General features: G+C 38.4%; 2 protein-coding genes across 3 annotated transcripts in view; one reads left to right on the top strand and one right to left on the bottom strand.

Moving 5' to 3' along the window:
* Positions 1 to 1,813, top strand: part of CCDC73 (coiled-coil domain containing 73) — a 62,509-nt gene extending 60,696 nt beyond the window's left edge. The window contains 1 exon segment of the mRNA XM_030562125.1: positions 833 to 1,813. Coding sequence (XP_030417985.1) covers positions 833 to 1,084 — 252 coding nt within the window. The 3' untranslated portion in view covers positions 1,085 to 1,813.
* A 104-nt stretch (positions 1,814 to 1,917) lies between these two features.
* The window catches only part of EIF3M (eukaryotic translation initiation factor 3 subunit M), a 28,328-nt gene continuing 2,396 nt past the window's right edge, over positions 1,918 to 27,849 (bottom strand). Inside the window, exons 2-13 of one of the 2 annotated variants that reach the window (XM_030560274.1) lie at positions 27,243 to 27,375; positions 24,593 to 24,731; positions 23,537 to 23,660; positions 22,844 to 22,938; positions 20,253 to 20,301; positions 17,530 to 17,612; positions 15,755 to 15,838; positions 11,449 to 11,548; positions 10,733 to 10,814; positions 3,424 to 3,567; positions 2,579 to 2,639; positions 1,918 to 2,199 (exon numbers count right to left, since the gene is read on the bottom strand). In XM_030560274.1, coding sequence (XP_030416134.1) covers positions 2,079 to 2,199; positions 2,579 to 2,639; positions 3,424 to 3,567; positions 10,733 to 10,814; positions 11,449 to 11,548; positions 15,755 to 15,838; positions 17,530 to 17,612; positions 20,253 to 20,301; positions 22,844 to 22,938; positions 23,537 to 23,660; positions 24,593 to 24,731; positions 27,243 to 27,375 — 1,215 coding nt within the window. In that variant the 3' untranslated portion in view covers positions 1,918 to 2,078. The remainder of the gene's footprint in view (positions 2,200 to 2,578; positions 2,640 to 3,423; positions 3,568 to 10,732; positions 10,815 to 11,448; positions 11,549 to 15,754; positions 15,839 to 17,529; positions 17,613 to 20,252; positions 20,302 to 22,843; positions 22,939 to 23,536; positions 23,661 to 24,592; positions 24,732 to 27,242; positions 27,376 to 27,849) is intronic. The other variant, XM_030560275.1, reaches the window with a different exon arrangement.

Raw genomic sequence — 27,849 nt, 5'->3', positions numbered from 1 at the left:
CTATTCCATTAGTAGTGGCAGTCCTCAGAAGGGAGAAAACAAAAGCTAAAAGAAAAATTTATATTGCAGCTTCACTTCTATTAAATTTAACCTTAGGGTTTACCACTGTTTTGTTTTGGTATTGGTAGAATGGAGTGCATAGTTCAAGGGAGGAAATAACTTATTTTAAAAAATTCTTGCAGTTTTTTTTCTTAAGGGAAAGTGAAAAGGTTTATTAAAGATACCTATATTGTCCGAAGATACAACTTTGATCACTTATTTTATCATCTGTCAGTACTGGATCCAGAAAACACTGTACATGCTTGATTCGATCAGATGTGGGCGTGTCTCTACCAAATGGTAAACACAATCGTCCAAAAAACTAAAAGAAGAGCAAAAAGAGCTCTTAACAATGAGGCCCATTTTTTCCTCACTGACTGTCAGCTGAAGAATGAAGAGTATTTTTAAATTGTGACAGGCATCACTACATAAAAATCTCCAACTGGCATAATGTACATTAGCAAATACTTTGCTAACTGCATACTTAATCCAAAATTGGCAGCCTCTCCCCAATTCTCAGTGAATATTCTGTATTTAAGTCTCAAATTAAGACTCATTTTTTATAGAATACAGTACATTTACTAATAAATTATGAAGCAGAATAAATTAAAACTAAACTATGCTTGTCAAACTAAATGAAATTAGTTTTGCAATGCATTATCCTCACTGTTAATCATGTCTGTTTCCTCCTTACTTGCTAATCTTCAAAATTAAATAATTTGCAATGGATCTCTAGATATATCAAATTATTCTGAGTTTAACGCATTTATAGTACTACATTTTATTCTCTTAGGTCAAAGCAGGAATTACTGTATCATGCCACCAGCAGCAGCTTTCCCATCTGGCTTCCAATGCAGATACACCAATCTCAAGTGAAAATTTACTCAGCAAGGAAGAGCAGAATTGTGATTCTCATAACTTCTTTATAAAAAACCAAATCAGTGACACTGAAAAGTTTTTGGATTTAGAAAGGCTCCACCGGTCTAGAAAAAGGAAGTATGAAGAAAGTCTAGAAAAAGCTGCAGGAGATAAAACAGAAAAATAATTCACTCTCTGAATATCCATATCATAGAAAGATTTGTAGAAATCTTCCACTGGAAGTAAAGAGGTGCATATTTTATTTTGTGAGTAACTCTGCATTACAAACTCGCCAATGATTCCCCCCCACCCCAGTATTTTGATGTAATTGTATTAAAAGAATATAGATTCTCTACATTTCTGCAATTAAAGTCCTTTCAAGTTGTTACAAAATTTGTTAGAAGTTAAAAATTTAAAACAAGTGTTATAAGTATATGTCTGTTAAGTGTAATTTGTGATGTATTTAACAACTGTACACCTCCTTCAGATGTTGAAAAATCTTAGCTTCAGGACTTCCTCGTTTCTCCGCCAGAATGAGCACTAGGCACAACTATCAAACAAAAGTGACAAATGATGTCTCAGAATGGAATGGTCCCTTCAAACCTTTATGACTCTCTAACTGGCACAGGAATAAGAAAGTCTGCTGTTTACATGTATCAGATCTTAAAGAGGAGCTAATTTTTTTTTTAATATTGTACTAAATACAAATAGACAATGGAATTTTAGAATAAATATTTCCTCTTAAAGGCAAGTCATCAATGTATTATTTACAAGATAATAAAAGGTGGCAATTTCATAAAGATTAAATTTTTCTCTATTCAGCTGATAATTCTCTTCTTTTCCATTTCCACTCACTTTAGAATTACTTGAATCATCGTCCTACTGCTTCTCTTCTCCCTCCCTCCCTCCCCCTCAAAAGAGAGAAAGCATTAAAATTGAGAGAACCAAAATGAATTAATGCATAGCCAATATGATCATTGTTCATCACTGTTAAAAATGTATTAATGAACTCAAAAGTGTTTTTCCCATTTTACTTTTATTGCTTTTGTTAGCTCATAGTTGAGTCTTTAATTTCTTAAACCAATTACACATATTTTGGAGACAAAAAACTTCAAAGTTGTCAAAATGAAGTTTTGAACGTTTTTGGAATCTGCTCTGAGGCCAACAAAAAAATGCAACATTCAGGTATCAGAAAGACTGAGGAGACTGTTTTTCACTTGATTCAAATTTTGTTTCCAGGAGTTAAGTGTGTCATACAATTGTTGCCACTGCTGCTTTCCAAAAGTCCGATGTGTGCTGTTACTATAAAAGTAAAACAAAAATTGAAAAAGAAAGAGATTAAGACAGCATTTTTGCTATTTTTAGTCTCTCTATAAAAGGCTTCACCATACCCATACTGTAGCCTTCCCCAAGTATTTAAAGCAGCAACAGTCATTAGTATTCTTGCCACTGTTAGGTCATTAAATGAAATGTGCTGGAAAATAGGACTCTCTTATTAAATAAGCTAATCACAATCAATCTGAGCTTTAATAAAATTATGATAAATAGCAACTATTTAACTACAGGCAACTGATAGGAACAATACCTTGCTTCTAGTTAAAATATTAAACAGATATATTAAATGAAATAATCAGAACACACTAAATTGTTCTACAAAATGCTGCAAAGAATTAAGACTTACCTGACAACTACTTTTCTCTGTGTCTGATCAATTTTGCAGTTCACCATCTTTGTCTTTACAGCTGAAAAAAGGAAAATGATTTGAGTGATATTTTCAAGAGATAGCAAGGACATAAAATAGTATAAGCATCTTTAAACTCAAATTCATGTAAATATATACAAGTAATAACTTGCTGGATGTTAAAGCCAACAGCGAAATAACAATCTGGTAGGCAGAAAAGCAAAGTGATGTAACAAGGTCATCCATGAATTCCTATGGTTTGGTGCCAATCTATTAAAGCAATATCCTGTACAGTTTTTATGAACTGTTCTCCCCTACAAACACATCCTGTTTTAATGACAGCAAGCAAAAACAGATGACAAATTAAACCTGCAAACAATTTAATAGTTCTATAAATGATTATTTGAAATACAATTCCTGTCAATGAAAAGAAAACACTTCTCAAAAGTCAACAGTTGGCCAAGTCTTTAAATATGATGTTTCACACATGAATTTTTACATAAATTTAGAAATACAAATTGAGGGGAGGGTTTAAAACACATGTGGCTTGACAGACAAGTCTACATTAAAACAAGCAGTACCTTTTCATTACTTAAGTTCTAATATTCTATAGAGCTGCGTACCCAATCTGGCAAACTACATGTAATTTCCTCTTAAAGATAACTAAGTATCTGTATTATAAGAATGGTGTACTCAGCTTGTGTGTGTAAAACATCTGACATTCATGTAAGACCCAAATCGTATCTGTGCTAAAAAATCCTAAAACAAGGAATTAGTTTTAGAATAAAAACAAACAGTCCTCATGAAAAAAGTGTGTAAAATATAAGCATGCTAACTCTTCTTACCATCAATGACAAATGCTTCTACATCATCGGCTCCAATCTGAAGTTCCTGCTGCATTGTGTCAAATGAGATTTCTTTGTTTTCCACTGCCATTCCCATAAAAGTAAGTAGTCTCATTTTTGCCATATTCTGCTCATGTAACAAGCCTGCACAACAGAGCATTGATAGTTTATGGGTATAAATTATACATTTGATAAACAAGTTTAACTATTTTCCACATTCCCTCTACTACATATGCCTCAGAATAATTTCAAATTCACTTTACATCATTTGAGTAAATGTTCCCTATCTGGATTTATCAACATTCCTGCATCTACCTTGTGCTTTACAAAAACACCCAATGTGCTCTTAGGTTCTTCTGGACCCAGTTGTTGGCACCGAAAGTGCAGAAAAATGCAGAAAAACAGCAAAATCTTAGGTCTTGATCCACTAGTGAACAGTCAGCTCACATCTCCTTGAGACATAACAGAATTTAGATGCTCCCAAATCAGTTACAGCAGAATGTCAGAGGATGGGGGGTAGACAAAATTAGTTCAAAGTGCATCACCAGACAGAAGAGAAGCACAGTGGAACAGGGAAGCCCAAACGACCCTAATGGTGCCCAACCCCCCTCCCACCGCTACAATATCCTGAACTCACATCCCCCTCGGTCCTCTTCCAGTATACACATACCCTGTGGCTAAGTCTAAAACAGAAGGCAGCTCCTTGAAAACAACTTCTCTCTTGATAATGCTCATTACTAAAAGCAGAGATTTTTTTTTTTTTTTTTTAAAAACAGAAATATATCCTGTTGAGAAAATATATTAGCCTTAACAGGGGACTCCTCTCAAACTTCAGATAACAACACAGGACACCTAGTGGCAATGTATTCCCTGACATACAGAAATGAAAAAACAGTAAAGGAAATGGAAACATACCTACTTATATAATCCCCACCACCATAACACAAGAGGTGTCAATTGTCAGTGTATTATCTTTACAACACACCTGTGATGTAGGAAAGTGTTACTTTGCTCATCTTAGGGATAGGGACAGGGACACAGGCACAGAGATTACATGACTTTAAGGTCATTCACAGAGAAAGTCTGTCAGAGCAGGGAACTGAATCAGGATCTCATGAATCCCAGACCAAGCCGCAAGAACTAAACCATCCTTCCTTTCTCAAACAAGGCCTATACATAGCCTTTCCCAACTGTTGCACCTTATCTAAAAAAGCAGCAAAGAGTCCTGTGGCACCTTATAGACTAACAGACGTTTTGGAGCATGAGCTTTCGTGGGTGAATACCCACTTCGTCAGATGCACGTTGACATGCATCTGACGAAGTGGGTATTCACCCACGAAAGCTCATGCTCCAAAACGTCTGTTAGTCTATAAGGTGCCACAGGACTCCTTGCTGCTTGTACACATCCAGACTAACACGGCTACCCCTCTGATACTTGGCACCATATCTAGATATTCTTATTCAACCAATCAAGTTTCGGGGGCTAAATTCTAGAATCTGCATAAAATTTAATTAAAATTAACTTCAGTCACTTTAATCCAGTGTAACAGATATTCACACTGCTCAGTAAATATTTAAGTTTGAAATTTATAACATCTGTACCCTAATAAAAGATCAGGGAAGCACATTATTACAGGACATCATGGTGTGTTAATTAGCAATAATTATGATGCAGGCTCCCAATCTGGCACAGATTCAACAAAAATGTGATCATCATAACTCAAATGAACAAGAACCACCAGCAACTACCGCTAACTGGGTGTAATGGAAATCTACTGCCATCAAAAAATCAATTAGTGCACATTAACCCTAATTAACAAATGCAAATGAGATGCTGATTAACTTTTTGAAGCAAGAAAGGTTGCTGATAACACCAGATTAGATGTGGACATGTTAGGGCGATTCAGTTGACACAAGATAATGCTACTGTTGGCCTAAGTTGTCAGCATTAATAAAACAACAAATTGCAACAAACTGATGCCACCTGTAGGAGCCTTTATTGAATAGCTTTTACAATCTAGTTTCATTTTTAATTAGTACTGAATCCAAAACAAGATTAAAACAGAAGCAAGTACTCTATTAGATGCCAAATCTTACTACTTATAATTAATTTCACTCCATTATTTACATTAATATTGATAATTTCAAAGCATCATTGCATTCAAAAGGAAACAGCAAATTAAAAAAAATTCAGGAAAATAAGTTTAAGGTGAGAGGCTATTTACAAAACTACAGCCAAATGCTCCTGAGAGATTTCTGTGTTATCTTCTATCCCCACAACTAGTTTTTAAAAGGTTTAGATTAAATGTGACCAGAAAATGCTGTTACCATTGTAATCCAAAACTACTTTTATATGCGTGTAGAATCCTGGCCAAGACAGAGATTCCTTACATAATTTTCTGACAGTTCAAACACACACTAGGAAGTGAGAAAGCTATTAAAATTGGAGACAGATTATCTTTTTCCATTTAAAAATAATTTTCAGTTAGAAAAGTGTAAGTTTTACAAGAATTAGCATATATTAAATATACTGAAGATCTCTACATTTTCTGATTTAAGGTATTTACTGATTAAACCTGTATATAGGAAAGGAAGCAAGAATAGTATGGATCATATTGGTGGGTGAGCATAACATAACAGATGCGAAGCATATACTGTAAATTAATTCTCTGTATATTTCAAAAATCAGCAAAACTGCATTTTCAGCAATTATTTCTAGGAACAGACAAGCAACTTATTTGTGGAGATTCAAATGTATGAAAAAGACGGCCTCTTTTGCACTAAGACAGTTTTATCGTCATTTGTATGCTTTTCTGATGTTTCCAAAATACTCATGCAAACAGTAGCTGTGCTCTACCCTATCTACAATATACGAAGTGTGGTTATCAAACAGCAGGCCTTCTTTTGTGCATAAAATGGAAGTGCATATTGATGTTTCTAGTCATACTTTTATATTTTAATACAAAGTACCAGTGTCTTAAAGTTTTCAGTAAAATTATTCTCAGATTCATACTACAATCCATTAAACCAAATGATGCCCATGTTATGTTGCACTAAACTATGTTTTGTTTTACAAAACCATAACATTTTTCTCAAATGAGGACAGTTCTGATATTCAAGTGTCATTTCAAAATCAAAATTATAAAAAAAAATAATTTTTATGGAAACGTTTATTCATTACCAATATGTCAAAACCTTAATGTAGTAATAAAAAAATCTGCATCATTGAGCAATTTCTGCATTGTCACTGACCCCTGTCCTAAAAAGCCGCAATATAGAAAACATAATTTTACTGCATGCAATAGCTTATGAACCAGTGCTCCTTTGAAACAGTCAATTACACATCAATGGGGGAGTGTCAAAGTGTTAATTACTACTCCTTTTTTCCACAGTGTGTAAATAAAGAGGGTGCTGACATTAACATTCCATCGCATAGCTTCATGTGATGAAACAAATTAACTGGGACAGAATGTGGTTGCCAAAGCATAATGCATCAGCAATGCACAAACATTTGCACCTCTTTATCTTACTGTACTTCACCCTTGTATACAGCTACATGGTAGAAGTTTAAATCATTTAAGCAATAAAAGTTTAGAAGTAAAGGCAGAGGAATCCTCTTTTTTTAGCTATGAATAATTAAATGCTCATGAAAGTACAGACCAATAGATCCTTCCAGGTATGGTGTGGGTAGATATGGTATAAGCTTCCTCACACAGTTCTGACCTGCACAACAAACCCAAATCTTGGCAGCTGAACAAAGGGCCAATCACACCAAATCGTGAAAAACTGCTTGGTGAGCTCCGAATCTAGAAAATGGGAACTAAGGGATTGTCTACTCTTGAAAGTTAATTTTGGAATAAGGTATTGTGTGAATTCAAAGTCTTCTGGCTATTTCTGAATACAATTCCTTGTGAGACATTTATTTGGAATAAGAGTAACTTATTCCTGTTAAGCTTAATCCACTGTCAAAGTGGGTTAACTGAATCAGAAAAGGCACCTTTATTCTGGAATAAGACTACTAAATTAGTTGCCATCTCGGATTTGTACAAGATGAGAGGCCCAACTCCGACTGAAATACTGATCCCCCAACTCACTGTCACTTGAACGCTACATGCAGTCTTAAAGCTTGTTTACTCTAGAAAGTTGCTATACCAGTATATTTAAAGCAGTACAACTTCCCTAGTGTGGATGCAGCTCTACCGCTATAAAGGTACTTTATACCAGTTGATATAACTATAACTAAAGCGGTATATAAGGCACCTTTCAGGTAACATTGTGTCCACATTAGGACTTTTACTGATATAACTATTTTGGTGAAAAAGATCACCTTTCCTAATCAAAACAGTTACACAGGCCAAATATTAGGATAGACCAAAGCTGTACTATTATCTGAATCAAAAGTTTTGCAGGGTTTATAGAAACAGAATACATAAAAGATCTGCTCAGTGATTTAAAAATCTAAACAATTTCAGATGTGTATATGAAAAAATGCTTTGGTATCAACTTATTTAAAAGTTCATGCATTTTTTTAAATTATGCATCTAAAGCACTCTTCAGCAGAAGTTGGTGAATTTTCTTAAGGTACCCCAAGTTCCCAAAATGAAGCACATTCCAGGGGTGTCTTGCCAAAATGAGGGCTTCACTCCAGCACCTCAAATGTGAATTTATATTTTGTTATCCTAACTGTTTTGGATTTCTGGACAAACATCCATTTAAAGCTCAATTTCTGATGCCTGTAAGAGAACTCTCTCATTCAGTCTTATGACATACAACTTATGACAAGTTAACTGTCCAACTATCTCACAATATAAAAAGTGTAACGTGTCACAGTAACCTTCTCTCCCATCCCCTGCTGTTATTCATTGTAATTATTGTGTAACTGACATTGCCAGGTTATTGGGAGAAGTTACATGAGCACTAATGTAATGAAGTAAAAACGGTAGGATTATTTTGTAAATGTGTAACTATTCAGAAGAGCGGAGAGAGAGAAAAGAGTTAGCTCTGCTCAATAATTCTTTGTGCTCTTTAATCCATTTTTAAAATGTGTTCTTAATGGAAGCTGTCAGCCCTTTATTAAACAAGCACAAGCCACACTGCATTAAAAAAATGGAACACAGGAATTACTATGCTGAATTAGGTTATTGATGGATCTCATCTGGTACCACATCACCAGCAAGAACTGCTTCAGAAGAAGGTGTAAACCCTTCAAACCCAACATTAATTGCAACATGCCCATGCGAGTAGCTTATTCCTAACCCCAGGTAGCTGTTTTATGTCCACAACATGAGGATTAAATTTCCCTTTGAATTTTTTATTAGAGCTACAGATGCTCTTATGGATAAATGTCTAATGCTTGACTCATTCTTGAGGCAGTGAGTACCAAAGATTAGTTGCGTGGTTAAAAAAACTATTTGCTTTTAAGATTTTAAAATTGGTTTAATTTTAATTTGTTTGACTGCCTGCCTACATTTGTACTCATTTATATTATATGCTTATTCTCATTTAAGAACTGGAATCCTAATATTTCAGCCCAATCTATCTTCTACAATAAGGGAGTGGAACACAGTGTATGCTTTTCTGCATGGATTGTATAAAAAAATTAAGTGGAATTAATGTCACATTTAAACAGCCTTTTATGTATCTGGCCCTCTCCATAATCATTTAGATTCTCAAGACCAACTGGTTTGCTTGAAAACATCCGTTTCTGAGCTGAACATGAAAAAGATGATACTGCTTTGAATCTTCATAGTCATTACTGAGAAAACGATCCATTTAAATCATACTAAGACTTTACCTGACCATCACAAAACAAATAAGTTTTCCTTCTCTTAAAGCCACCAGGCAATTAGTCTATGCTCAGGAACAAGTCAATTTTCTGATCCCTATTCAGGTACACCTCTACCTCGATATAACGCTGTCCTTGGGAGCCCAAAAATCTTACTGTGTTTTAGGTGAAACCGTGTTATATTGAACTTGCTTTGATCCACCCGAGTGCGCAGCCCCTCGCCCCCAGAGCACTGCTTTACCATGTTACATTCAAATTCGTGTTATATCGGGAGGCATTATATCGAGGTAGCGGTGTATTTAATTACTACATTGATACTTCATAAATTTTAGTTTGCTTCGATTCAGCTTAGCATTATCACATGTAAGCAAAGGTTTAGAGCAGGGGTAGTCAATTATTTTTTGTCAAGGTCCAAATTTCTTGGTCAAGGTATAGTCAAGGTCCAGACTCCAAAGAAAATAATAATAATAATAATAATAATAATAAGTAAATAAAAAGATTTCAGGCTCCATTTAGAAGCATCTGGTGGTCCAGATTCGGCACACAGTCTGCCTATTGATTACCACTGGTTTAGAATGTCACAAATTTCAAATTCTTGTACAACATAGAAGTGTTACCAACAGGTTTGTTAAGGACTCCATTACAATTATACCTAATTACAATTAACACCACCTATGAAACACAGTATCTGAATAGTAGATAAAAGAAAAGAAATCTACAGGTACTTGTCTTTCTATATACAAAAATGTATTAAAGCAAGTACCAGGAAAACGTATTAAGATGTCTGACATGGGACTGCTCGAACTTGAAGTTGACAAGCACATTATTTGCTGCTAGAGAAAGGAACGTATGAGCTCAAGACAAACTGTAGCCTTGTTGCATGATGGATGGCGAGCTAAGAGGTCTTAACCTCAATGAATAACTTGTGGCAAAGGCCCCAAAGTTTAAACTGGGGTGTGGAAAGGAGACAGGTAATATTAACTTGTTCTAGCTAAGAATAAGCCATAATTAAATGTACCTCCAAAGTCATTAAGAGTTTCTAAATACAACTCTCTACCCCAATAGAACGCTGTCCTCGGGAGCAAAAAATCTTACTGCATTATAGGTGAAACTGCGTTATATTGAACTTGCTTTGATCCTCCCTCCTGCCCCCCCCCCTCGAGCGCTGCTTTACCATGTTATATCCGAATTCGTGTTATATCGGGGTAGAGGTGCATCTGTAATTAAAGCCTAGTACCTGTTAGGTTCAGTAGTCATCTGACTCTTTGCGGACATCACTATACTCTCTATACACATAAATCAGTACACTGTAATGTAGGGCACAGGCAGGACAGGGAAGTGTGCCACAATTTATAATTCTACAACACTGTCAAAGCCCATAATAGGGGATGCCAGGCAACTTTTCAAATTAAAAAAAAAGATTAAGCTTTGAACCAACTGAGCAGAGAAGGCCTTTGAAAGTTCCATATCCAAAGCCATGGAAAGAGTACTAGAAAGTCAGAAATGCAATCATTTAAAACTTACCAAGTGAGTCAATGAAGTCTTTGTTGTTCTGATAAAACTTGACGTAGGATGCTAATTTTGCACTTACAAAAATGGTCAAAAGCTAAAGAGAAGAAGGAAAACCTCAAATATAAAAACAGATTAACTACATTTCATTATAGTCAAACTGAACAGGTACCTCATGAGCATTTGCACTGAAGACACATGAAAAAGTCAGATGCAGTTTAATGAATCTCTCTGAATGTACTTACAAAACACAAATGGCACCAGAAAACAAAAAACAACGAAGTTAACCATTTAGGGCCAACATCTTCTACTAGATAATGACCACTCCCACTAATTTCAAAATGGACAATTTGTCTTGAGCTTGTTTTCCCAGCCCCTACTTTTGACTTCAAAGGCAGTAGGTGCCTATGTATCTGATGGCTAAATCTGGATCTTAATGACAAGATTTCCTCACCCAAAGTGCGCTTGCTTTAGTGATTATCTGTGAAGATCATATTCATCATCTTAAATTAGAGTTGTACCTTGTTCTTACAATTAGTCTAAGGAAACAAATTGCAAATAATTTTGTAAATTAATCCTTGCTCAAGCATCTCTTGCAGTTCAATGGTCCTTGTTCCTGCATAGGATGCAGCTGAAGTCAGTCAACTTCAAAACAGATTAAATCAACAAAGAAAAAAAAGCCTACTGCAGGAGATGTCGAAACAACTTGTCTGAAAACCAAAGTTACTTACATCATGGATAAGTTCTCCTTCCAAAAATTTCACTGGTTTTAAGGCAAGAAGATGGTCGAAGAGAAAGGTATTTGGGTCCTTCAGTGCTCGGACAATACATCTAGTTAGGGAAGGAAAGTACACATGGATTACAATAAATAAATGCACTGCCAATTAAATTATAATATAATTTAATGTGCACTTCCCCAGTGCTTTCTAGTGAATCTCAAAATGCTTACCAAATTATTCATAAACAATAGGCTTGCATCACCATTGTGAATATGGAAGTATTTTTAACCCCCATTTTAAAGAAGGGGAAAGCAGTCTCAGTGATTTGTCCAACATCATAAAGAAAACCTATGTCAGAGCATAAAAAGGAACCAGATCAAATCTTCCTATCCTGTGCTTTAGCTAAATGCTTGGTTTTTATTCCCTTACGTAATTTAAATGATTAAAGATGGGTAAATTATCTTTAATATCACCTATAAGCTTCATAGAACCAAGTCACTTTGGGAAGATGGATTAGACTCAGACATGTGACACAAAGCAGAACAAACACCAAGAAACTTTAACATACTAAGTTCATAATTTACTAGTTGCAGCTTAAAAACTGTAAACAGTTCTATAAAGTTTCTATCACTCCTGAAAAAACACTTCGTTAAACTGCATGCTTAGTAATTATATTTACAGGTAAGTAACCCACTTTTAGGATAGTATTAATATTTCACTAGGGCTTAGAAGTCCCAACAGAGATTGTGAGCCCATTGCATCAGGCACTTTTCATTTACTGTAAAAGACACATGCCTGGAAAAGCTTACAGTCTGAAAAAACAAGACAAATAAAACAAATGGAAACAAAGTAGTATTAGGATTATCCCACTTTACAGATAGAGAAATGAGGCATGAAAAAAATCAAGTGACTTGCCCAAGGTCACCCAGGAAGTCTGAGATAGGGCAGGACTGATCCTAGATCTCCTGAATGCCTTAACCTCAAGGCCATCCCTCTCTTCACAACACTGCTAACTGGTAACAACAAAAGTACTTGGCCACCAGAAGCACAAGCAGAAACAAGTATTTAGTTAGTATGATAGTTTGGTCTGCAAGTCTTAGGGTATGGTTTTTGTACATAGATATGGGTATTTGGTGCTAGTAAGTATGCAAATGTTAATTCAGTAAAACAAGCAAATCTGGTATCAATGACTACAGTTAAGATTGCATAACACTCTCCATTATGAAAACTTATTTTCAGATGCTCTAATTTTGCCAAACTTTAATCATTTTTGCTGAAAATCCCCATGCCAGGCCTCTTCCTCAGACTGAACCCCTCCCCTGCCCCCCTATTTCAGTGAAAACTGTTCAGCCATTTTAGAGAACAAGACTAAGAAAATTAGACAGTTTTGACAACGTTATTCCCCCAACCCAACTGTTTTGTTGATAAGCTCTAGTATTTCCATGCTTTGGAACAAGAACTTGAAACATTGCATAGGAGAATCTTAGGGTCAGGGAGGTGCATTTGTACTCTTCCTGTGAAAACTAATAGAACTGGCAGAATTAAAAGACACTGAAAAAAAATCACAGTTTGCACATACTCAGTACAGCTTGTTAGATAGTGCTAAAATCTCCAAACATGCTAACTAAACTGAGCACGCTGCTAGCCTCCCCACTGAGCATTCTGGAAGGCAGAGACCAAGATGGGTTGGGCTGGAAACCAGGAGGAGACCACAAGTTAGTTCTGGTTATCCCACTGGTAGTTATTAATTCTGTGCACTTTGCAGCCATTATTGCTGAGCAAGGCCTCACATCTCTAACTTAGGAGGTAGTCGGGCAACATTCACTCATTTTACAAATAAGGTAACAGATGATGTACCTTTTTTTAAAAGAAGTTTGTTTTAAAGACCAGGGGAAATTACATAAAACGCTACTTTAGAAAAACATTAAAGTTGAAAAAAGTCAGGCACTCAAGAGCTAGAATTGCCAAAATCAAAGTTGTTTGTTAAAAGCTTAATTCAGCCCTCTCACATGTGCTACAGTAAGTCTTTAAAAACAACAGGAGGACTTGTGGCACCTTAGAGTACTCCTGTTCTTTTTGCTGATATAGACGAGCACGGCTGCTACTCTGAAATAAGTCTTTAATTACATGATCACATGCTGTTTGTTCTACAGCATCCTGTGCACAGAATGAAGCAGATAGCTGCAAGAGAAAAGAGGCATGCTTATGTTTAAGGCACTGGACTGAAGCCCTGGAGAGCTGTCGCCTCTGTCTGCATCTGCCACAAGCTTCTTATGCAATACTAGGTAAGATTACTAAATTGCCAGGTCAACCTTAATTCTAGCATTTGCTATCTATGGGGAGTTTGACTTTGCAGCATTTACACTCTTTTCACACATATATATTACATACAAAAAACCTAAGGCTAACATCTATCCATATATACATGTAATCTTATCTGCATTTGTTTGTTCATGTGCTAGAAATAGCTTATTGGCCAGTACAAAATATTACTCGTATTGGTTTCAGGATTGTGAGCTGTGATCAGTTACCTATCTCCTTTAACCACATTCTAGGTCAGAGGTGGGCAAACTACAGCCCAGGGGCCACATTCAGCCCACAGTACCATTCTCCCTTGCCCGTTCTGCCCTGCCCCTGAGCTAGGAAGCTAGCCCCTGGCTGCTCCCCTGCTGTTCTCCCTCCCTCGCAGCCACAGCTCACTGCGTCACCAGCACAATGCTCTGGGTGGCGAGCTCCTGGGGCACTGCAGCTGCGGAGCCCGGCCTGACTCAGTGCTCTATGTTGTGTGGCGGGCTCCAGCCAGGCGGTGCGGCTGCTTGTCATGGTGCAGCCGCGCCACTACCCACCAGTGCTCCAGGCAGCACAGTAAGGGGGCAGGGAGCAGGGGAGGGGGGTTGGATAGAGGGCAGGGGAGTTCGAGTTGGTGGCCAGGGGTATGGATAGGGGTCGGGTGGTCAGAGGGCAGGGGAATAGGGGGGTTGAATGGGGGCAGTCAGGGAGAAGGGGTGGTTGGATGGGGCAGAGGTCTCAGGGGGGCAGTCAGGAAGGAGGGGTTGGATGGGGTGACAGGAGGCAGTCAGGGGTGGGGGTTCCGGGGGCAGTTGGGGACAGGGAGAAGGGGTGATTGGATGGAGCAGGGGTCCCGGGGGAGAAAGGGGGGCAGTCAGGAAGGAGAGGTGGTGTTGGATGGGGCAGTGAGGGGCAGGGGAAAGTTAGGGGTTGGGGGGTCCAGGGGCAGTCAGGGAACAGGCAGCGTTGGATGGTGCAGGAGTCCTGGGGGGCTGTCAGGGGCGAGAAGCAGAGGAAGTCAGATAGGGAGCAGGGGCCAGGCTATGCCTACTCGCTTGGGGAGGCACAGCCTCTGCTAACTGTCCCTCCATACAATTTCTGAAACCTGATGTGGCCCTCGGGGCAGAAAGTTTGCCCGCCCCGTTCTAGTTGAAGGATTTTCTAGTGATCCATAGTGTGGCGATCCATGTAGTTGCTCCTGTTAATATTCTGAATTTAAATAACTTTATTGAGTAGATCTGAGAGAGTGCTACATTCCCCAAACGTAATAATGTTATCACATACATAAAAGCTAACAAAAATTTTTGATGTATGTGTGTCTAAACTGTTTAAATCTGTGGGTACTCACAGAAAATGGTGACCTATTTGCTCACACTCTCCAGATGATGTTAGGGTTCAATCCATTTAAACAAAACTGAACTACAGCATCCACTGCAAAAAATTAATTTCCTCAATTTATTGCATAAGAGTCAATGTATGGTAATTTACTCAGGTACTACTTAAAAAGTATCTCATAACAGTAAGACACAGCACTGAATGAACTCAATAGCAAGGATGACATTTTTCACAACGTTTTGAATATAACCTTTATAACCTTCTTTCCGTGTTATCCAAAGCCATGGAATGATGTCTTGTACTCCATGAGACCTCCCAGCATACGCTCTTGGGAGTGGTGAAGGCTCAGAAAAATGGCCTTTTATAAAAAGTAGGTAATTTTAAAGCGTATTTCATATACAGTAACCTTCGTAAAACCTTCCCTCTGCTGCCCACAAGTACTTGACCTCTAACCCTCTAGCAACAGGCCAGCACAATCCTGTGTGTTTTGAGAGCAACAGAAGATTGAAAGGTAGGAAGACTCACAGAGGAATCAGCTGAACATGGTTTGTGGGGTTTAGCAAAGCTTTGGAATTTAAAAGTCAGTTGTGCAACTGACTGTTCAATGCTCTCATTATTTGGGGCACTCAGCACATAACCATACAATTACTGCATTACAAGTCACCTTAAAGGAAATCCAAGAGTTTCATATTACCTGTGAGCATCAACTCTAGCCTGGGAAGCATTATCCTCTGTGTAACTTCCCAACAGTTCCACCATTACTTTGGCTGCAGAGTCACTATGGGGGGGAAGAGAGAAAAAAAGTGTCACCTCAGGAGGGCTGAAAAATAATTACAAGCGTCTCAAATATTTAAATAACTCCATTATGAAGTTATAGTTATATCTGAAAGGATGTGAATGATCAATTTTAATTGCAGTGAAGAGGACAAATTAGCTAAATGTATTCATTCAATTGTGGTTTTACAAAATGTTTATCTTCACCCTTCATTTCATTCTCTTAAATTGATAAATTACCTGCTAGTTATGGAAAGCTTTCCTAGCTGGGAACCGCTTTATGTGATTCACTGGAATACTCTTCTTACACACATCTGGATCTAATCACTACAGAATAAGTAGTACTGCACAGTTTACTTCAAAATGCAAGATGGCATGTTTAAAGATCATTTATGGTCAGAAAAGTGACTATGTAAAAGCAGCACCTTCTTACTTAACAGATCTGTTCTGTGAGCATTCAGAATGACATCTACTGATGTTAGTGTCAAAATTAAGTTTTTACTACATTTTGCTCCTGTAAACCTAGCAAAGCGAATAAAGCTGAGAGCGAGCCAGATTGTTCTCTCACTCACATTCACACAATTAAGTTCTAATTGCAGAATTTTTATTATTGGTCATGATGTGAAAGTCAGAAAACTCAGCTTTGGTTTGCCAGGCTTACCTTTAGAAAAAAATCTTTACAAGTAAATGGAGTAAAACTTGATATGGAAAGCTGTGGTCTTGTCTACACTGAAGGTTTTGATGAGGGTTTTTTTGTGTGGGTTTTTTACAATAGCCTACCAATGCTACCAACAATGGAAATGCTAGTGCAGACCAGTTCCTAATTAGATGACGGAGTAGTAAACACACGAGTGATTGATGTACATGCGAATGATTTCATCGCTGCTAGCTGTAGTGAAGCCACCAACTGCAAAGACCAATATAATACCATTTCTATAGTCACCTTTCAGAAGGTATAACTACAAAATAAGAGACTAGCGGTTTTCCACATGGACAGAAAGTTTGACCTTTTTTTTTAATGACACAAACTTTCTGAATGAGTCACTGAGACCTGGACAACATTACCAGTAAGAATTTAACATGAAATGGCTAACTAGTCTCTCCTGGAACTATCTTACTATTTGCTTTCAAAGGGGCTAATCTACATTTGGAATCAAATCTCAGTCAGAAGGATATTAATTCATGCACTTTTCTGAAAAGTGTCTAATACATTCATGAAAAAGATTCCTTCTCCCCTCCTTCCCTCTACACATAACACCGGGGCTCCTTTCACTATCAGCTCTATTTTGCCTGTTAGTAAGAAGCTCAAACTGATTATTCTAACCTTCAGAGTGTCAGAGTATTTTTGTAACATGAAAATCTGAACATTTCCTTTACAGCAATTCCAGGCACTGTGGATTTCCTTCTGTGATCCATTAGACTATCTGCAAATTTGTTCTTAAATGAAACAAGTAGAGTTTTATGAATTGAAAGCCTCAGACTGCAAGCTTTAGCAGTATAGTCAGCATTTAACTAGCTACATTTAACCATGAACTCTGAACAAGTCACAAAGGGGAGAAACCAAGTGATGAATCGCAACCACCCACATATGGCTAGCCCATAGGGGGCTCAAGTGAGAGGTGTTTTTGAATTTTTATAGCACTGTTCTTTTTTGCATTATGTTATTATTAAGGAAAATAATATTCAATAAGACACCTTGCAAAGCTGCCACTTATCAGAGCCTCTATAAGAAGAGACTTTTTCTGGCACGATGGGAAGCAAGAGATAGCTGATTCAATCTGGAGATCGAGCAAATGGGAAAACATCTCTTTTGCCAAGGTGTTGTGTATGCAGCGGAATCTGTCATAGAACTGCTATTGCTGCAAAATTTTGTTCCATGATCAAAGCTTAATTTTTAAAAAAATTAAGATTCTAAGTCTTTATGGTTGTGAATACAGTTGGTTCACCTTTGGAAAATCAACTGATGAAGTGCTGTCTGCATAAGGGCTAGTCTACACATAAACTTGCACCAAAATAACAAAAGGTATGACTTAAAAGCTGACATAGGCATTTTCATGCCCGTCTGCGTGTGAACGATTATTTTGGAAGACAAGTAGTTTAAGTTGTTACAGACAATATAGTACCTGTTTGTATGTAGCCTAGCCCTAAGACAGTGTCTACATCAGAGATTTTTGCACTGGCAAAGGTACACCAACACAGTGCACAGCATAAACCTCTAGTGAAGACACACACAATGAACCAATTTAAGATGAGGTTTACTGTGCGTAGACAGTTACCTCAAAATAATGGCTGACAGGCATGAACTCCCCCATGCATTTCAGAAAGCTGCTACCTCCAAAACCTAGTTATTAAAATTTAGGCCTTGCCTTCACTGCTAAAAAACGTACGTTTTTACTAAATCACATGGGAGATCCTGAGTTACACATTGAAGACTAGAAACTTTAGTTTTAACATTGGACAAACTTGCTGAAGTCTGCCCTATACATGCACCTATGTTAGCAGCAAAGACAAGGACTCAAATGTCAACAATGTTAACTATTGCTGATCATTTTAGTAGACACATCCAGTTAGTGTTTTTATCTCAAACTGCCTCCTACAACTTCCCAGGTGCCAAAAGCAATGACATTTTCCACCCATCTGCCAAGATTTCCAGTTTCTCCACTGATAATTTAATTTCAATTCTGCAGCACTTCGAAAGTGAAAACATTAGAAACTAAACTAAAATGAAAACTCACGAAAAACACTGCTCTGGTTGTAATATTTTCATATTTAACATTAAACTATTTTGAATTGATCGGATCTGCTGCAGAATTTAGGACAAGCCTGCTGTGTAGCAATAGAGCCTTGCTCTTACCCTTGCTATAGGGCATTTAGCTCATTTTAGAGAAAATATTTGCTGCTCACTTTTTAGAAAACAAAGGAGTTTTCACTTGTACTTCCAGAAAATGTCAAATTAAGAATGTCAAGAAATTAAACTCCCCTCCCCTCCAGTCTTTTACATTTCCTTAGAACAAGTATAGCAGACAATTCTGCCTTGTTTAATTCAGTTCAATTTTGGGTGCTGAACGTGGCTAGGCTACATACAACATTTGGGTGCTGAACGTGGCAGCTCTCTACTACGCTGTATATCTCCTGTGTTATGCATACTTGTTTTTTTAATATTCTTCTAGCAAGACAACCCAGGCAAATACTTTCAGTTGCACTGGCCAATCTAGATGTATGATTAGACAAAAAGTCAATGGGAAGGAGGTAGCTGAAACCAGGTATAATAGAGAGGTGAGAAGGGGAACAGAGTATACGGGGGGTTTAAACAAGATGTGGAAATCATGAGTCCCTCTACATTTTAAAATCTCAGTGGAAGGATATAACTAATGATCTTGCAAGATCACTGCTGAGTACTTCCTTGGGAGCACCAGCAGACTGGAAGAGAAGAGAGTCTGCTATGCCTAGCAGTTTCACTCTGCTACAGCTGGGAAAGTGCTATGTGCGGCAGCAGCTAAGGCACAAAGATCTACTGGACAATCTCTGCAGGAAGAGGCACAAAGAGCAGGGCGGGAAAAAACATCTCCCCAACCAAATTCAGCTACCAATAAAGATCTCAGAAATAAGGCAACTCCTGCCATCTTCCAATTTTCCTCAGTTCATTGTGGAAAAATTAATATTTTCTTACTCAAGGACTCCCAATGATTCTTGAACATTAGAATAGGAGACTTCCACCAGAAAGTAGCAGGAGAGGTTTCCATAAAGTAAATTCTCCCTTATTACTGTGGGATGGAAGTGTGCATGTTTAACATCTATATTTAAATTAGCCTTCAGAAGTTACTGGAACTGTACATTCTATGGTCATGCACTACGGAAGATCCATTAGCTTTACATATCAATCCATCTTACAACAGCTGGTGAGAAAACAGAAAGTCAAAAACTTCAGTTCTCCTAAATAATTATTTCTCCATGTCCTTTGTTTATAAGCAGACAAAGTAATTGACGTATGTCTTTATCACTTAATTTTTCCATTCCCATTTATCTTTTCATACTGCTAGGTCTAGCAACATTCCAGAATGCTAAGGCTGGAATGCTGCTTTGAGTTTCCCAGAGTATTGCAGATCGTGCCTGCCCATTGATCCAGGAGAATGATCTAGGTCAAAGGTCACCCCTTATTTTCCTTCCCCTAAGAAGAGTAAGGTGCTCTGAAAAATTGCCCTATTAATTGCAAAGTCTGCACTGACCCAGATGGCAGTACCATACACGTAGGAGTTTGTGAAAGATATTTTTAATACTTAACTCTATAGTGCAGATATTTTTTACAATTTTGGTAATAAAGCGGATTACCAAAAACAAGACAATTTAAAGAAAAATTAATTCATATACAGATTTGATAACTAGCCAAGTTAGAAAACGGTTAACTGTTTAAAAGATACAATTGAAGCCAATTTGTTAACTTCCTCTTCAAAGATCGCCAAGTGGAATTTGAAAACGATAATGGAAAAGCAAGCTAGTTCAACTGCAAATAGCTTTTCTTTTAATTAGATGACTTAAATGGATGATCCTTTTTATCTTGGCTTATTTTTAACAACAACATTTGTAATGTTTGCAGTAAGCTAATTATTGTTTTGCTTTAGAAAAATATAGGGCTCTATAATTCAATTAGTGAAATAAGACGTTTTTACAGACTAGAAATATATATTAACTTAGTACTTTTCAAACATAAAGCATATACACTTCATTAAATACAAAGTTTTTGGTAAACCTATCAAAGAATGTGTAATTATTATTTTGGCCTGAGAGCTGCTATAAAGTCTCATCTGTGCAAAAGTATTCTAGTGAAAATGGCTGAATGAGTAAGAAGTTGAATGAAAGTTACAGCTCAGATCCTTGGCTACAATGAAGCCAATTTTACACCACAGTGTCATTGTAAATCATCCCTGATACCAGCTTAGCCATCTTGGGAGCCTTACCCCAATTTAGGGCAGGATTGCCTGAGTGAGAGCCAACACAGCCGTTTCCCAACATCCATGACCAGTGGAACCCATGAGTAGTTGATCCTTGTTTGCCATATGTGAAATCTAGCAGTTTATACAAACTGAAAACCATTCCTCTCAACGATTCATTTAAATAGTTTTTTTTGCCCTCTTCTTGCAGCAAGCAAGTAGCAAAAACCACCACAACAACCATGCTGCCCTTCCAAAAACCTGACCAAAACCTCAAACCTTTAATTTCAACTATTTTAATAACCTCAAATCCTTTTTAATTAAGTGAAGGAAAAAGATACCAAAAGTGTGTGCATAATATACTGACATGGTGTCAAATATCAGAAGGTAGCCATGTTAGTCTGTATCCACAAAAACAACAAGGAGTCCGGTGATCTGAAGAAGTGAGGTTTTTTTACCCACAAAAGCTTATGCCCAAATAAATCTGTTGTCTTTAAGGTGACACTGGACTCCTTGTTGTTTTTATAATATTCTGAGGGGCTGTGATAATAAGCATATTAAAATAAGATGCCTGCTTGTCCATAAAGATAAAGAGGGCTGTCCATCTACATAAAGGAAGTGAGGAGTGTTAAAACCATACCAAAAATCCTGAAACTGTTGTGTAACAATTCCTTATTTAAATCTGAATGAAAAAAGTTTACTTTTGTGAAGGCAAGGTTTGTGCCTCTTGTTTATCCTTTCTTATCAGTAAATGTAAAGAGTTATGCTGATGTGTGCAAACGAACTGCTGTCAATTTATTAACACTAAAATTAATTTGCAGGTAGACTGTACAGAATTACATAAGATGTCAAATTACTTTGGTCAGCCTAGTTCATTAGATCAAAGATTCCTATTGTGGTCCCCCACGAGATTTTAAAACAATTCAGCAGGTATTATATTAACATTAACGTCCCTGTCTAGTGCAAAGCTTTGTCTCAAAGGTAATGTTTATAACAGCACACTGATTGTGATAACTTTGATTAATAGACATCGCACACACACACACCAACTGAACAATAGAGATGGCACTATACGGATTTAAAACATCAAAGCTCAATTAAATAATAAACTTGGCATGCGCTATCATTTCTAGATAGAAAAGTAAAACTTTTGCTTTCTAAGTCTATAGCTTTCAATCAACCCACTACTAACTTTAGTATCTTCTAAGATGGGGTAGGAAAACTTTTTGGCCCTAGAGTCACATCAGGTACAGAAACTGTATGGAGGGACAGATAGGGAAGGCTGGGGGAGGCGTGGTCTCGCCCCTATGTGCCATCCAGCCCCCAGAACCTCCATCGCCATCCAACGCCCCTTGCTCCCCTCCCCCCGGGACTCCCGCATCCTATCCAAACACCCCTGCTCTCTGCTTCCTGACCACCCCCAGGATCCCCGCATCCTATCCAACCTCCCCTGCTCCCCACCCCCGACCACCTCCGGGATCTCCACCCCATCCAACCTCCCCTGCTCCCCACCCCTGACCAATCCCCTATCCAACCCTCCCTGCTCCTTGCCTCCCTCCTAGAACTCCCCCTGCTCCCTGCCATGCCACCCTGGAGCACCAGGTCTAGTGGCGCTATAGCCGTGCCACTTGGCTGGAGCTGCAGCCACGCTGCCCAGGTGCTGGGGGAACCTGTGACTGCAAGGGAGGCAAGAAGGGAGGGGAGCAGAAGGGGAGGGGCCAGGGGCTAGCCTCTGCCCCATTCACCCTGCTATTGGGGAGTTGGGCTGGCTCCTCCGCAAGCCTGTCCTGACCCTGCTCCCTGGAAGGAGCTCGGGGGCCAGAGGGAACGGTCCTGCGGGCTGGATGTGGCCTGCGGGCCGTAGTTTGCCCCCCTCTGTTCTAAGAGAAAATGGTTTAACTTAAAATTAAAAAAGCTCTTAAATATTAGTCTAAGTAGTAATAAAAGTATGTCCAGATGTATTTGAGATTTAAAAGATTGACAGTAAAGAATAGTGTAATGAAAAACTATTTCCCCCCAAATCTCACACTATATACTAATTTAAAACTATTGAAATTCTCTAGTCTTTTAACTCAACATACCTCTTCTTGCAGTCCACCAGTGCATCATATAGCAGTCTCAGAAGAGTATGTTTTTTCTCTGTGCTGAGATTCCAGTCAGAAATCCACTTTCGAACCTACATACAAAAACAATTAAAAAAGCAGTGCTGCTAACGTTTTCTGAAGAGTAATCTGACTGTTAACATTAGAACTACAAACACTGCCCACTTAAACATGAACCAAGCTCTCCTGAAGAGGAAAAAGAATGATGGAAAGGATCTTTCCCAGAGATCCCTGTCTGGCTCTTCCGGGTATTCACTCCACAGTCCAAAATCAGGAAAGTGCATCACTGGAGGGCCCCAAATCAGTACCTCGCACCCTCTTCCTAAAGGAGGAGAGTGGGTGTACAGATCTCGGCCTCCATAGTGAGGGACATCAAACTAGTGTCCCAAAACTGGTTACAGCACTTTTTCCACACCCTGCATATTCAAACAAAGCTCAGACAGATCTGATGTGTTTAACATCAAGGAGAGAGGTTTACTTTCTAGTTTGTTGTGAAGAGGAGTTTGACTTCGATTGTAGGGTCAAAAACTTTTAAAAGGTCAAAAACCTCACAATTAAAAATCTGCTTTTTATTCCAATTGACTTTGACAATTTTTAATAGTGATAGCCACTATGTATTAACCCTGACTACCCTTTAACAACAGACGCGCACAGTGACACCACATCAATTACCTGATCTAGTTCAGTTGGAATGTACTGAATGGCACCACATGCTGAGGCCACTTTAATAAGGCTGCAGTAGACTGTATATCTCACAGGAGTATTCTTATCCATACCATGGAAGAGATTGCTCAGCCTAAAGCACAAAGAACAAATCAATTAACCCTAGCAGGTTGGGCAACTGAGGTGAATGTGCACAGACATCAATGTGTCTGTCCACTGACGTGTACTAGCATATAAAAACTGTCTAACCACCATTACAGCCCTGTGTGGATACAAAATGTATATCCGTGGATATAAAGCAGATATCCGTGGAGATGCAGGCCTCTAGCAACAACGGGTGAGACCAGCGGGGCTGTGGCCAGTGACTGGGTCAGGAACTGCAGCAGCAAAAGCAGCAGTATGTTGGGCCACCACTTGTAGAAGCCAGCACCAAGCTTGGGCAGCTCCTCCAGAGTGACTGGGCTGTCCCCACCTCCATCCACTGAGCCAGGCACAAGGCTCACAAGCAGCTGTCCCTGGTTGCAATAGTGTGTGCAAGCAGCTTGCATGCTCTCTGACAGGAGTCCCTTCTATGCAGCGGCCCAGGAACGTGCAAGTTGCTTGCGCATACTGGTGAGACCAAGGATAACTGCCAGTGAGCCTGCTGCTCTCGCTCGTTGTGGCTATAGCCCTGCAGCTCCGCGGATAGTCACGGATATAAATTTTGTATTCGCACAGGGCTCTAACCACCATCATCTCAGTACTAGGACAGAGACGATAATGGCTTACTGTTTTATAGCACCTTGCATCAGAGGATCTCAAAGCTCTCTAAAAACATTAATAAATTCAGCCTCAGAATAACCCAGTGAGGTAGGTATCCCCATTTGTACAGAAGGGGAAAAGAGGCAAAAAGGTTATAAAAATGCAAAGGTCACACACGCACAAAGTTTCAACAGAAGCCAGTTTTCAATTCCCGGGCCTGTACTCAAAAACAAACCAAAACATATACACATGACAATCCCTCCTCCTGAAAAGAGGATATTTTATGAAATATTTTAGTCCCCCTGATCCCTAAGGGATACTTACAGCTGCAGCCTCAGAGATGGACGCTCACCTTCCCGAAATTTTACCAACTTCTCACACAGGCTTTCAATCAAAGCTTCTTGTTTGTCAGGTTCCAGGATAAGAAGCAGAGATACTACACTGTTCATTACACTTTCAACATCTACACAAACGAAACATGCATCAACTTAACAATGCAGGCAACAATTAGTTCAGCAGTGCTAGAAATACTCCTGCCACAAATGCTTATTTTGTCTCAGCAAGACATACTGGAAAAGGGCAATTCCAGTCTCAAAGGCTTTTTACAAAATCAGTTATTAAACTGGACAATAGAATGTGTGTGACTGCAGCTCAGTTTAACCTGCAATTCCCTGCCAGCGTATCTCAACCCTATTTTTTCCACTTCTAAGGTGGAAAGAGAATTTGTTCTCTATGACATCAATCTCAATATTTTATGGGAAGCCAATGTAAATTTCAAGGTCTCCATCCCTATCTTCAAACACTCAATGGCTTGGGTTCAGCACATTTAAAAGATTGCCTAAAATTTCAGAATGAGGACTGTGATCAACAACCCTGTACCTCAGAAACAATGGTACTTTATCACAAGGGTAAAGCTGATCTGCCAGAGACAAAGCTTTTTCAGGAGTCAGTCCCAGACCGTAGAACAAACTCCCACAGAAACGAAGGACCATCAATAAAGCTCATTTCCTCTGCAAGTGCAAGGTGCACTTTGACTTGTCACTGTATGTTTGTTAGAGCAGACGTATCTATACATATTTAAAAAAATGTACCAAAACACTAAACTGCAAACAATCCCCCGCCCACACATAGACACACTCCCCTCCTGGGGAGAAAATTAACTACATTTCACAAACGTTCATTACATTGCTTAACGCACAACTGGAAGGCACTCAAATAATACAGTGATAAGAGCTGTACAAGAACCTACAAAGAATATAATTCTCATTGAGACTGCCAACAAGGTTGCCAATTAATGCCAGCTTTAGTTGCAGTATGTGCTATGGACACCTCATGACAACACAGACCCAAGAGCAACTTGGTCACTGAGCAGCCAAGAGTTTGCAACAACTTTCCAACACTATCTACACTGGAATAGCAAATCCCCTGGTTCGCCCAGTCCTTGCACAAACTAATTTTAATCTCAAATACACTGATGTTCAATAAAAAGATCACTGTAATATTCCAATTCACCAGACTGACTAGAATGCCAAAATGGAGATTAGCATTCCCAATGTATAACTTATGGGATTAACTGTACACCCCAAAAGCAATGTAAAAAAATTATTAGCTTCCCATGACAAGCATGGCAGACTATTATGAATATAATCTTCTCCAAATAAGGCTACTTCATTTTAAAAAAGTGTGGTCATTCTGGCTATAGAATTATGGGGCCTGTCCATATATTTTACATGCATTTGTCTGCTGCAAGATGCTAAATGATCAATATTTATAAATATTCATCCCTAAATGAATCCTCAACCTTTCAAATAAGACAGTCACAGCCGCTATCTATTTTGTCACACCTAAAAGATATAGCCATATACAAAGAATCATTAAGAATATAGGATGCACAGAAACTCAGTTAAGGCTGCCATAGTACACTTAATATTTACTGCAATTAGTACTGCATCCTGTCAATAGGACTCAGAAGACAATGTTAAATTTCTAGGCCAGAGTTAACTGATTTAGTTCTTCTTTCTTCTTAAAGTTATGCTACTGCTTACTTGAATGGGGCTCCTTGCTTTTAATCAGCAACAAGTCTTATTTCACCACTAATTTTTTTTTAATGGAAATTGGTGTTGTACATGATTAATCACCCACAGTCCAAACTGTATTTCTCATTTCTACAAAGGGAACTGCATGTCATCAAGAGACAGGACTGAATACAGGCACATTTTGCCTGGTTTAAACTACTACACTGAAGGAAACACGTTTCTTCACCACTGTGGGAAATTATGCCCTATTGTGGGTTAACAAGAGCCTGTTGTACTATAATGATGTTGACACTTCTACTGAAGACAGCCTGTTCATATATGAGTCTTTATGTAGTGAAGGCCGTGGAACAGGTCTCCAAACCTTGCCAACAGTTATCTGAGAGGGTGTCTGTGCAAATGATTTATTTTGTCTTCTTTTGTGTCTGCATTATGCAGATTCAAAGAGAGGAGGGAACGAATGGCTTAACTCCCACAGACCACTACACCATATGCCGCCAAGACTAAACACTGCCTTACATGGCCTCTACATCTATTTGTGAATTTACACCAGCCAAGGACAGGGTAGGTGAATAACCTCAGGACACAGCAGTTTCGAAGTTCCCAGCTGGGATTCTTCTATCACTGACAAAAATTAATACTCTTGTATAGGCTGGTCCATTTAAAAATTTAGGGTGGGATTTTCAAGAACCCCCAGCACTGACCTAGCTCCTATTTAATTCAACAGGCATTTTACCACTGACTTCAAATGGGAGCGAGGCTGAACACTTTTGAAAATCCTCCTTAATGCATAATGAGCTTCCTATGAGTAGTACTCTCACTCTTGGTCTCTCTGCCATACAAGTGCTCTGTGTAACTCAAGGTGATTCACAAGCTTAATCATAAAGTTCCTGAATATGCTAATCAAGAATATCCATACCAAGACTTTTAAAGACACAAACCTTTATCATCCTCCTTTAGACATACATCACAGACTTCAATAATCTGAGCCAAGTCAATGTGAAGTCCACCTTCAGAGTTCTCTTCAGAGATCTCGGCTCCTTTAGATTTCAGATAAGCTCGAAGTTCTGCAGCCTTTTAAAGAAATAAAGAAACTAATACAAATGTACATACTACTAGCAACAGCTTATTGGCTATCTTCACTTGAATGAAAAGGTGTGCTTTTAACTCAAATTAGCTAACAAGGTAAAATCCTAGTAAAAAGCAAGACAGTTTGTACTTTTCACATGAGTTAGGTGGTTCCCTCATAGTCTTGTGTGAAAACTACAAATACCTTGCCTTCTCTAGGATTTTACCTCAAATTAGCTGACAAGCTGAGAACACACCTCTTCCCTGGTGACAAGGCCTATACCTTAACTTTATAATCCAATACTTTTCTAAATGACTGAGTATTAAGCTCTTTGAAGCAACTAGCACCATGGGGCTCTGATCTGATTGAGACCTTTAGGTGCTAGTCCAATACAAAGATAAATGCTTTTAAAAAAATCTTTATGTCAAGGATCAATTAAATAAACATGGGATTTCTTAAGAAATAACTGGAAAGTACAT

Source organism: Gopherus evgoodei, chromosome 4 (assembly GCF_007399415.2).
Source record: "Gopherus evgoodei ecotype Sinaloan lineage chromosome 4, rGopEvg1_v1.p, whole genome shotgun sequence".
NCBI lineage: Eukaryota > Metazoa > Chordata > Testudines > Testudinidae > Gopherus > Gopherus evgoodei.
The sequence above is the reverse complement of the archived record's forward strand: the minus strand, read 5'-3'. Positions and strand labels throughout refer to the sequence as shown.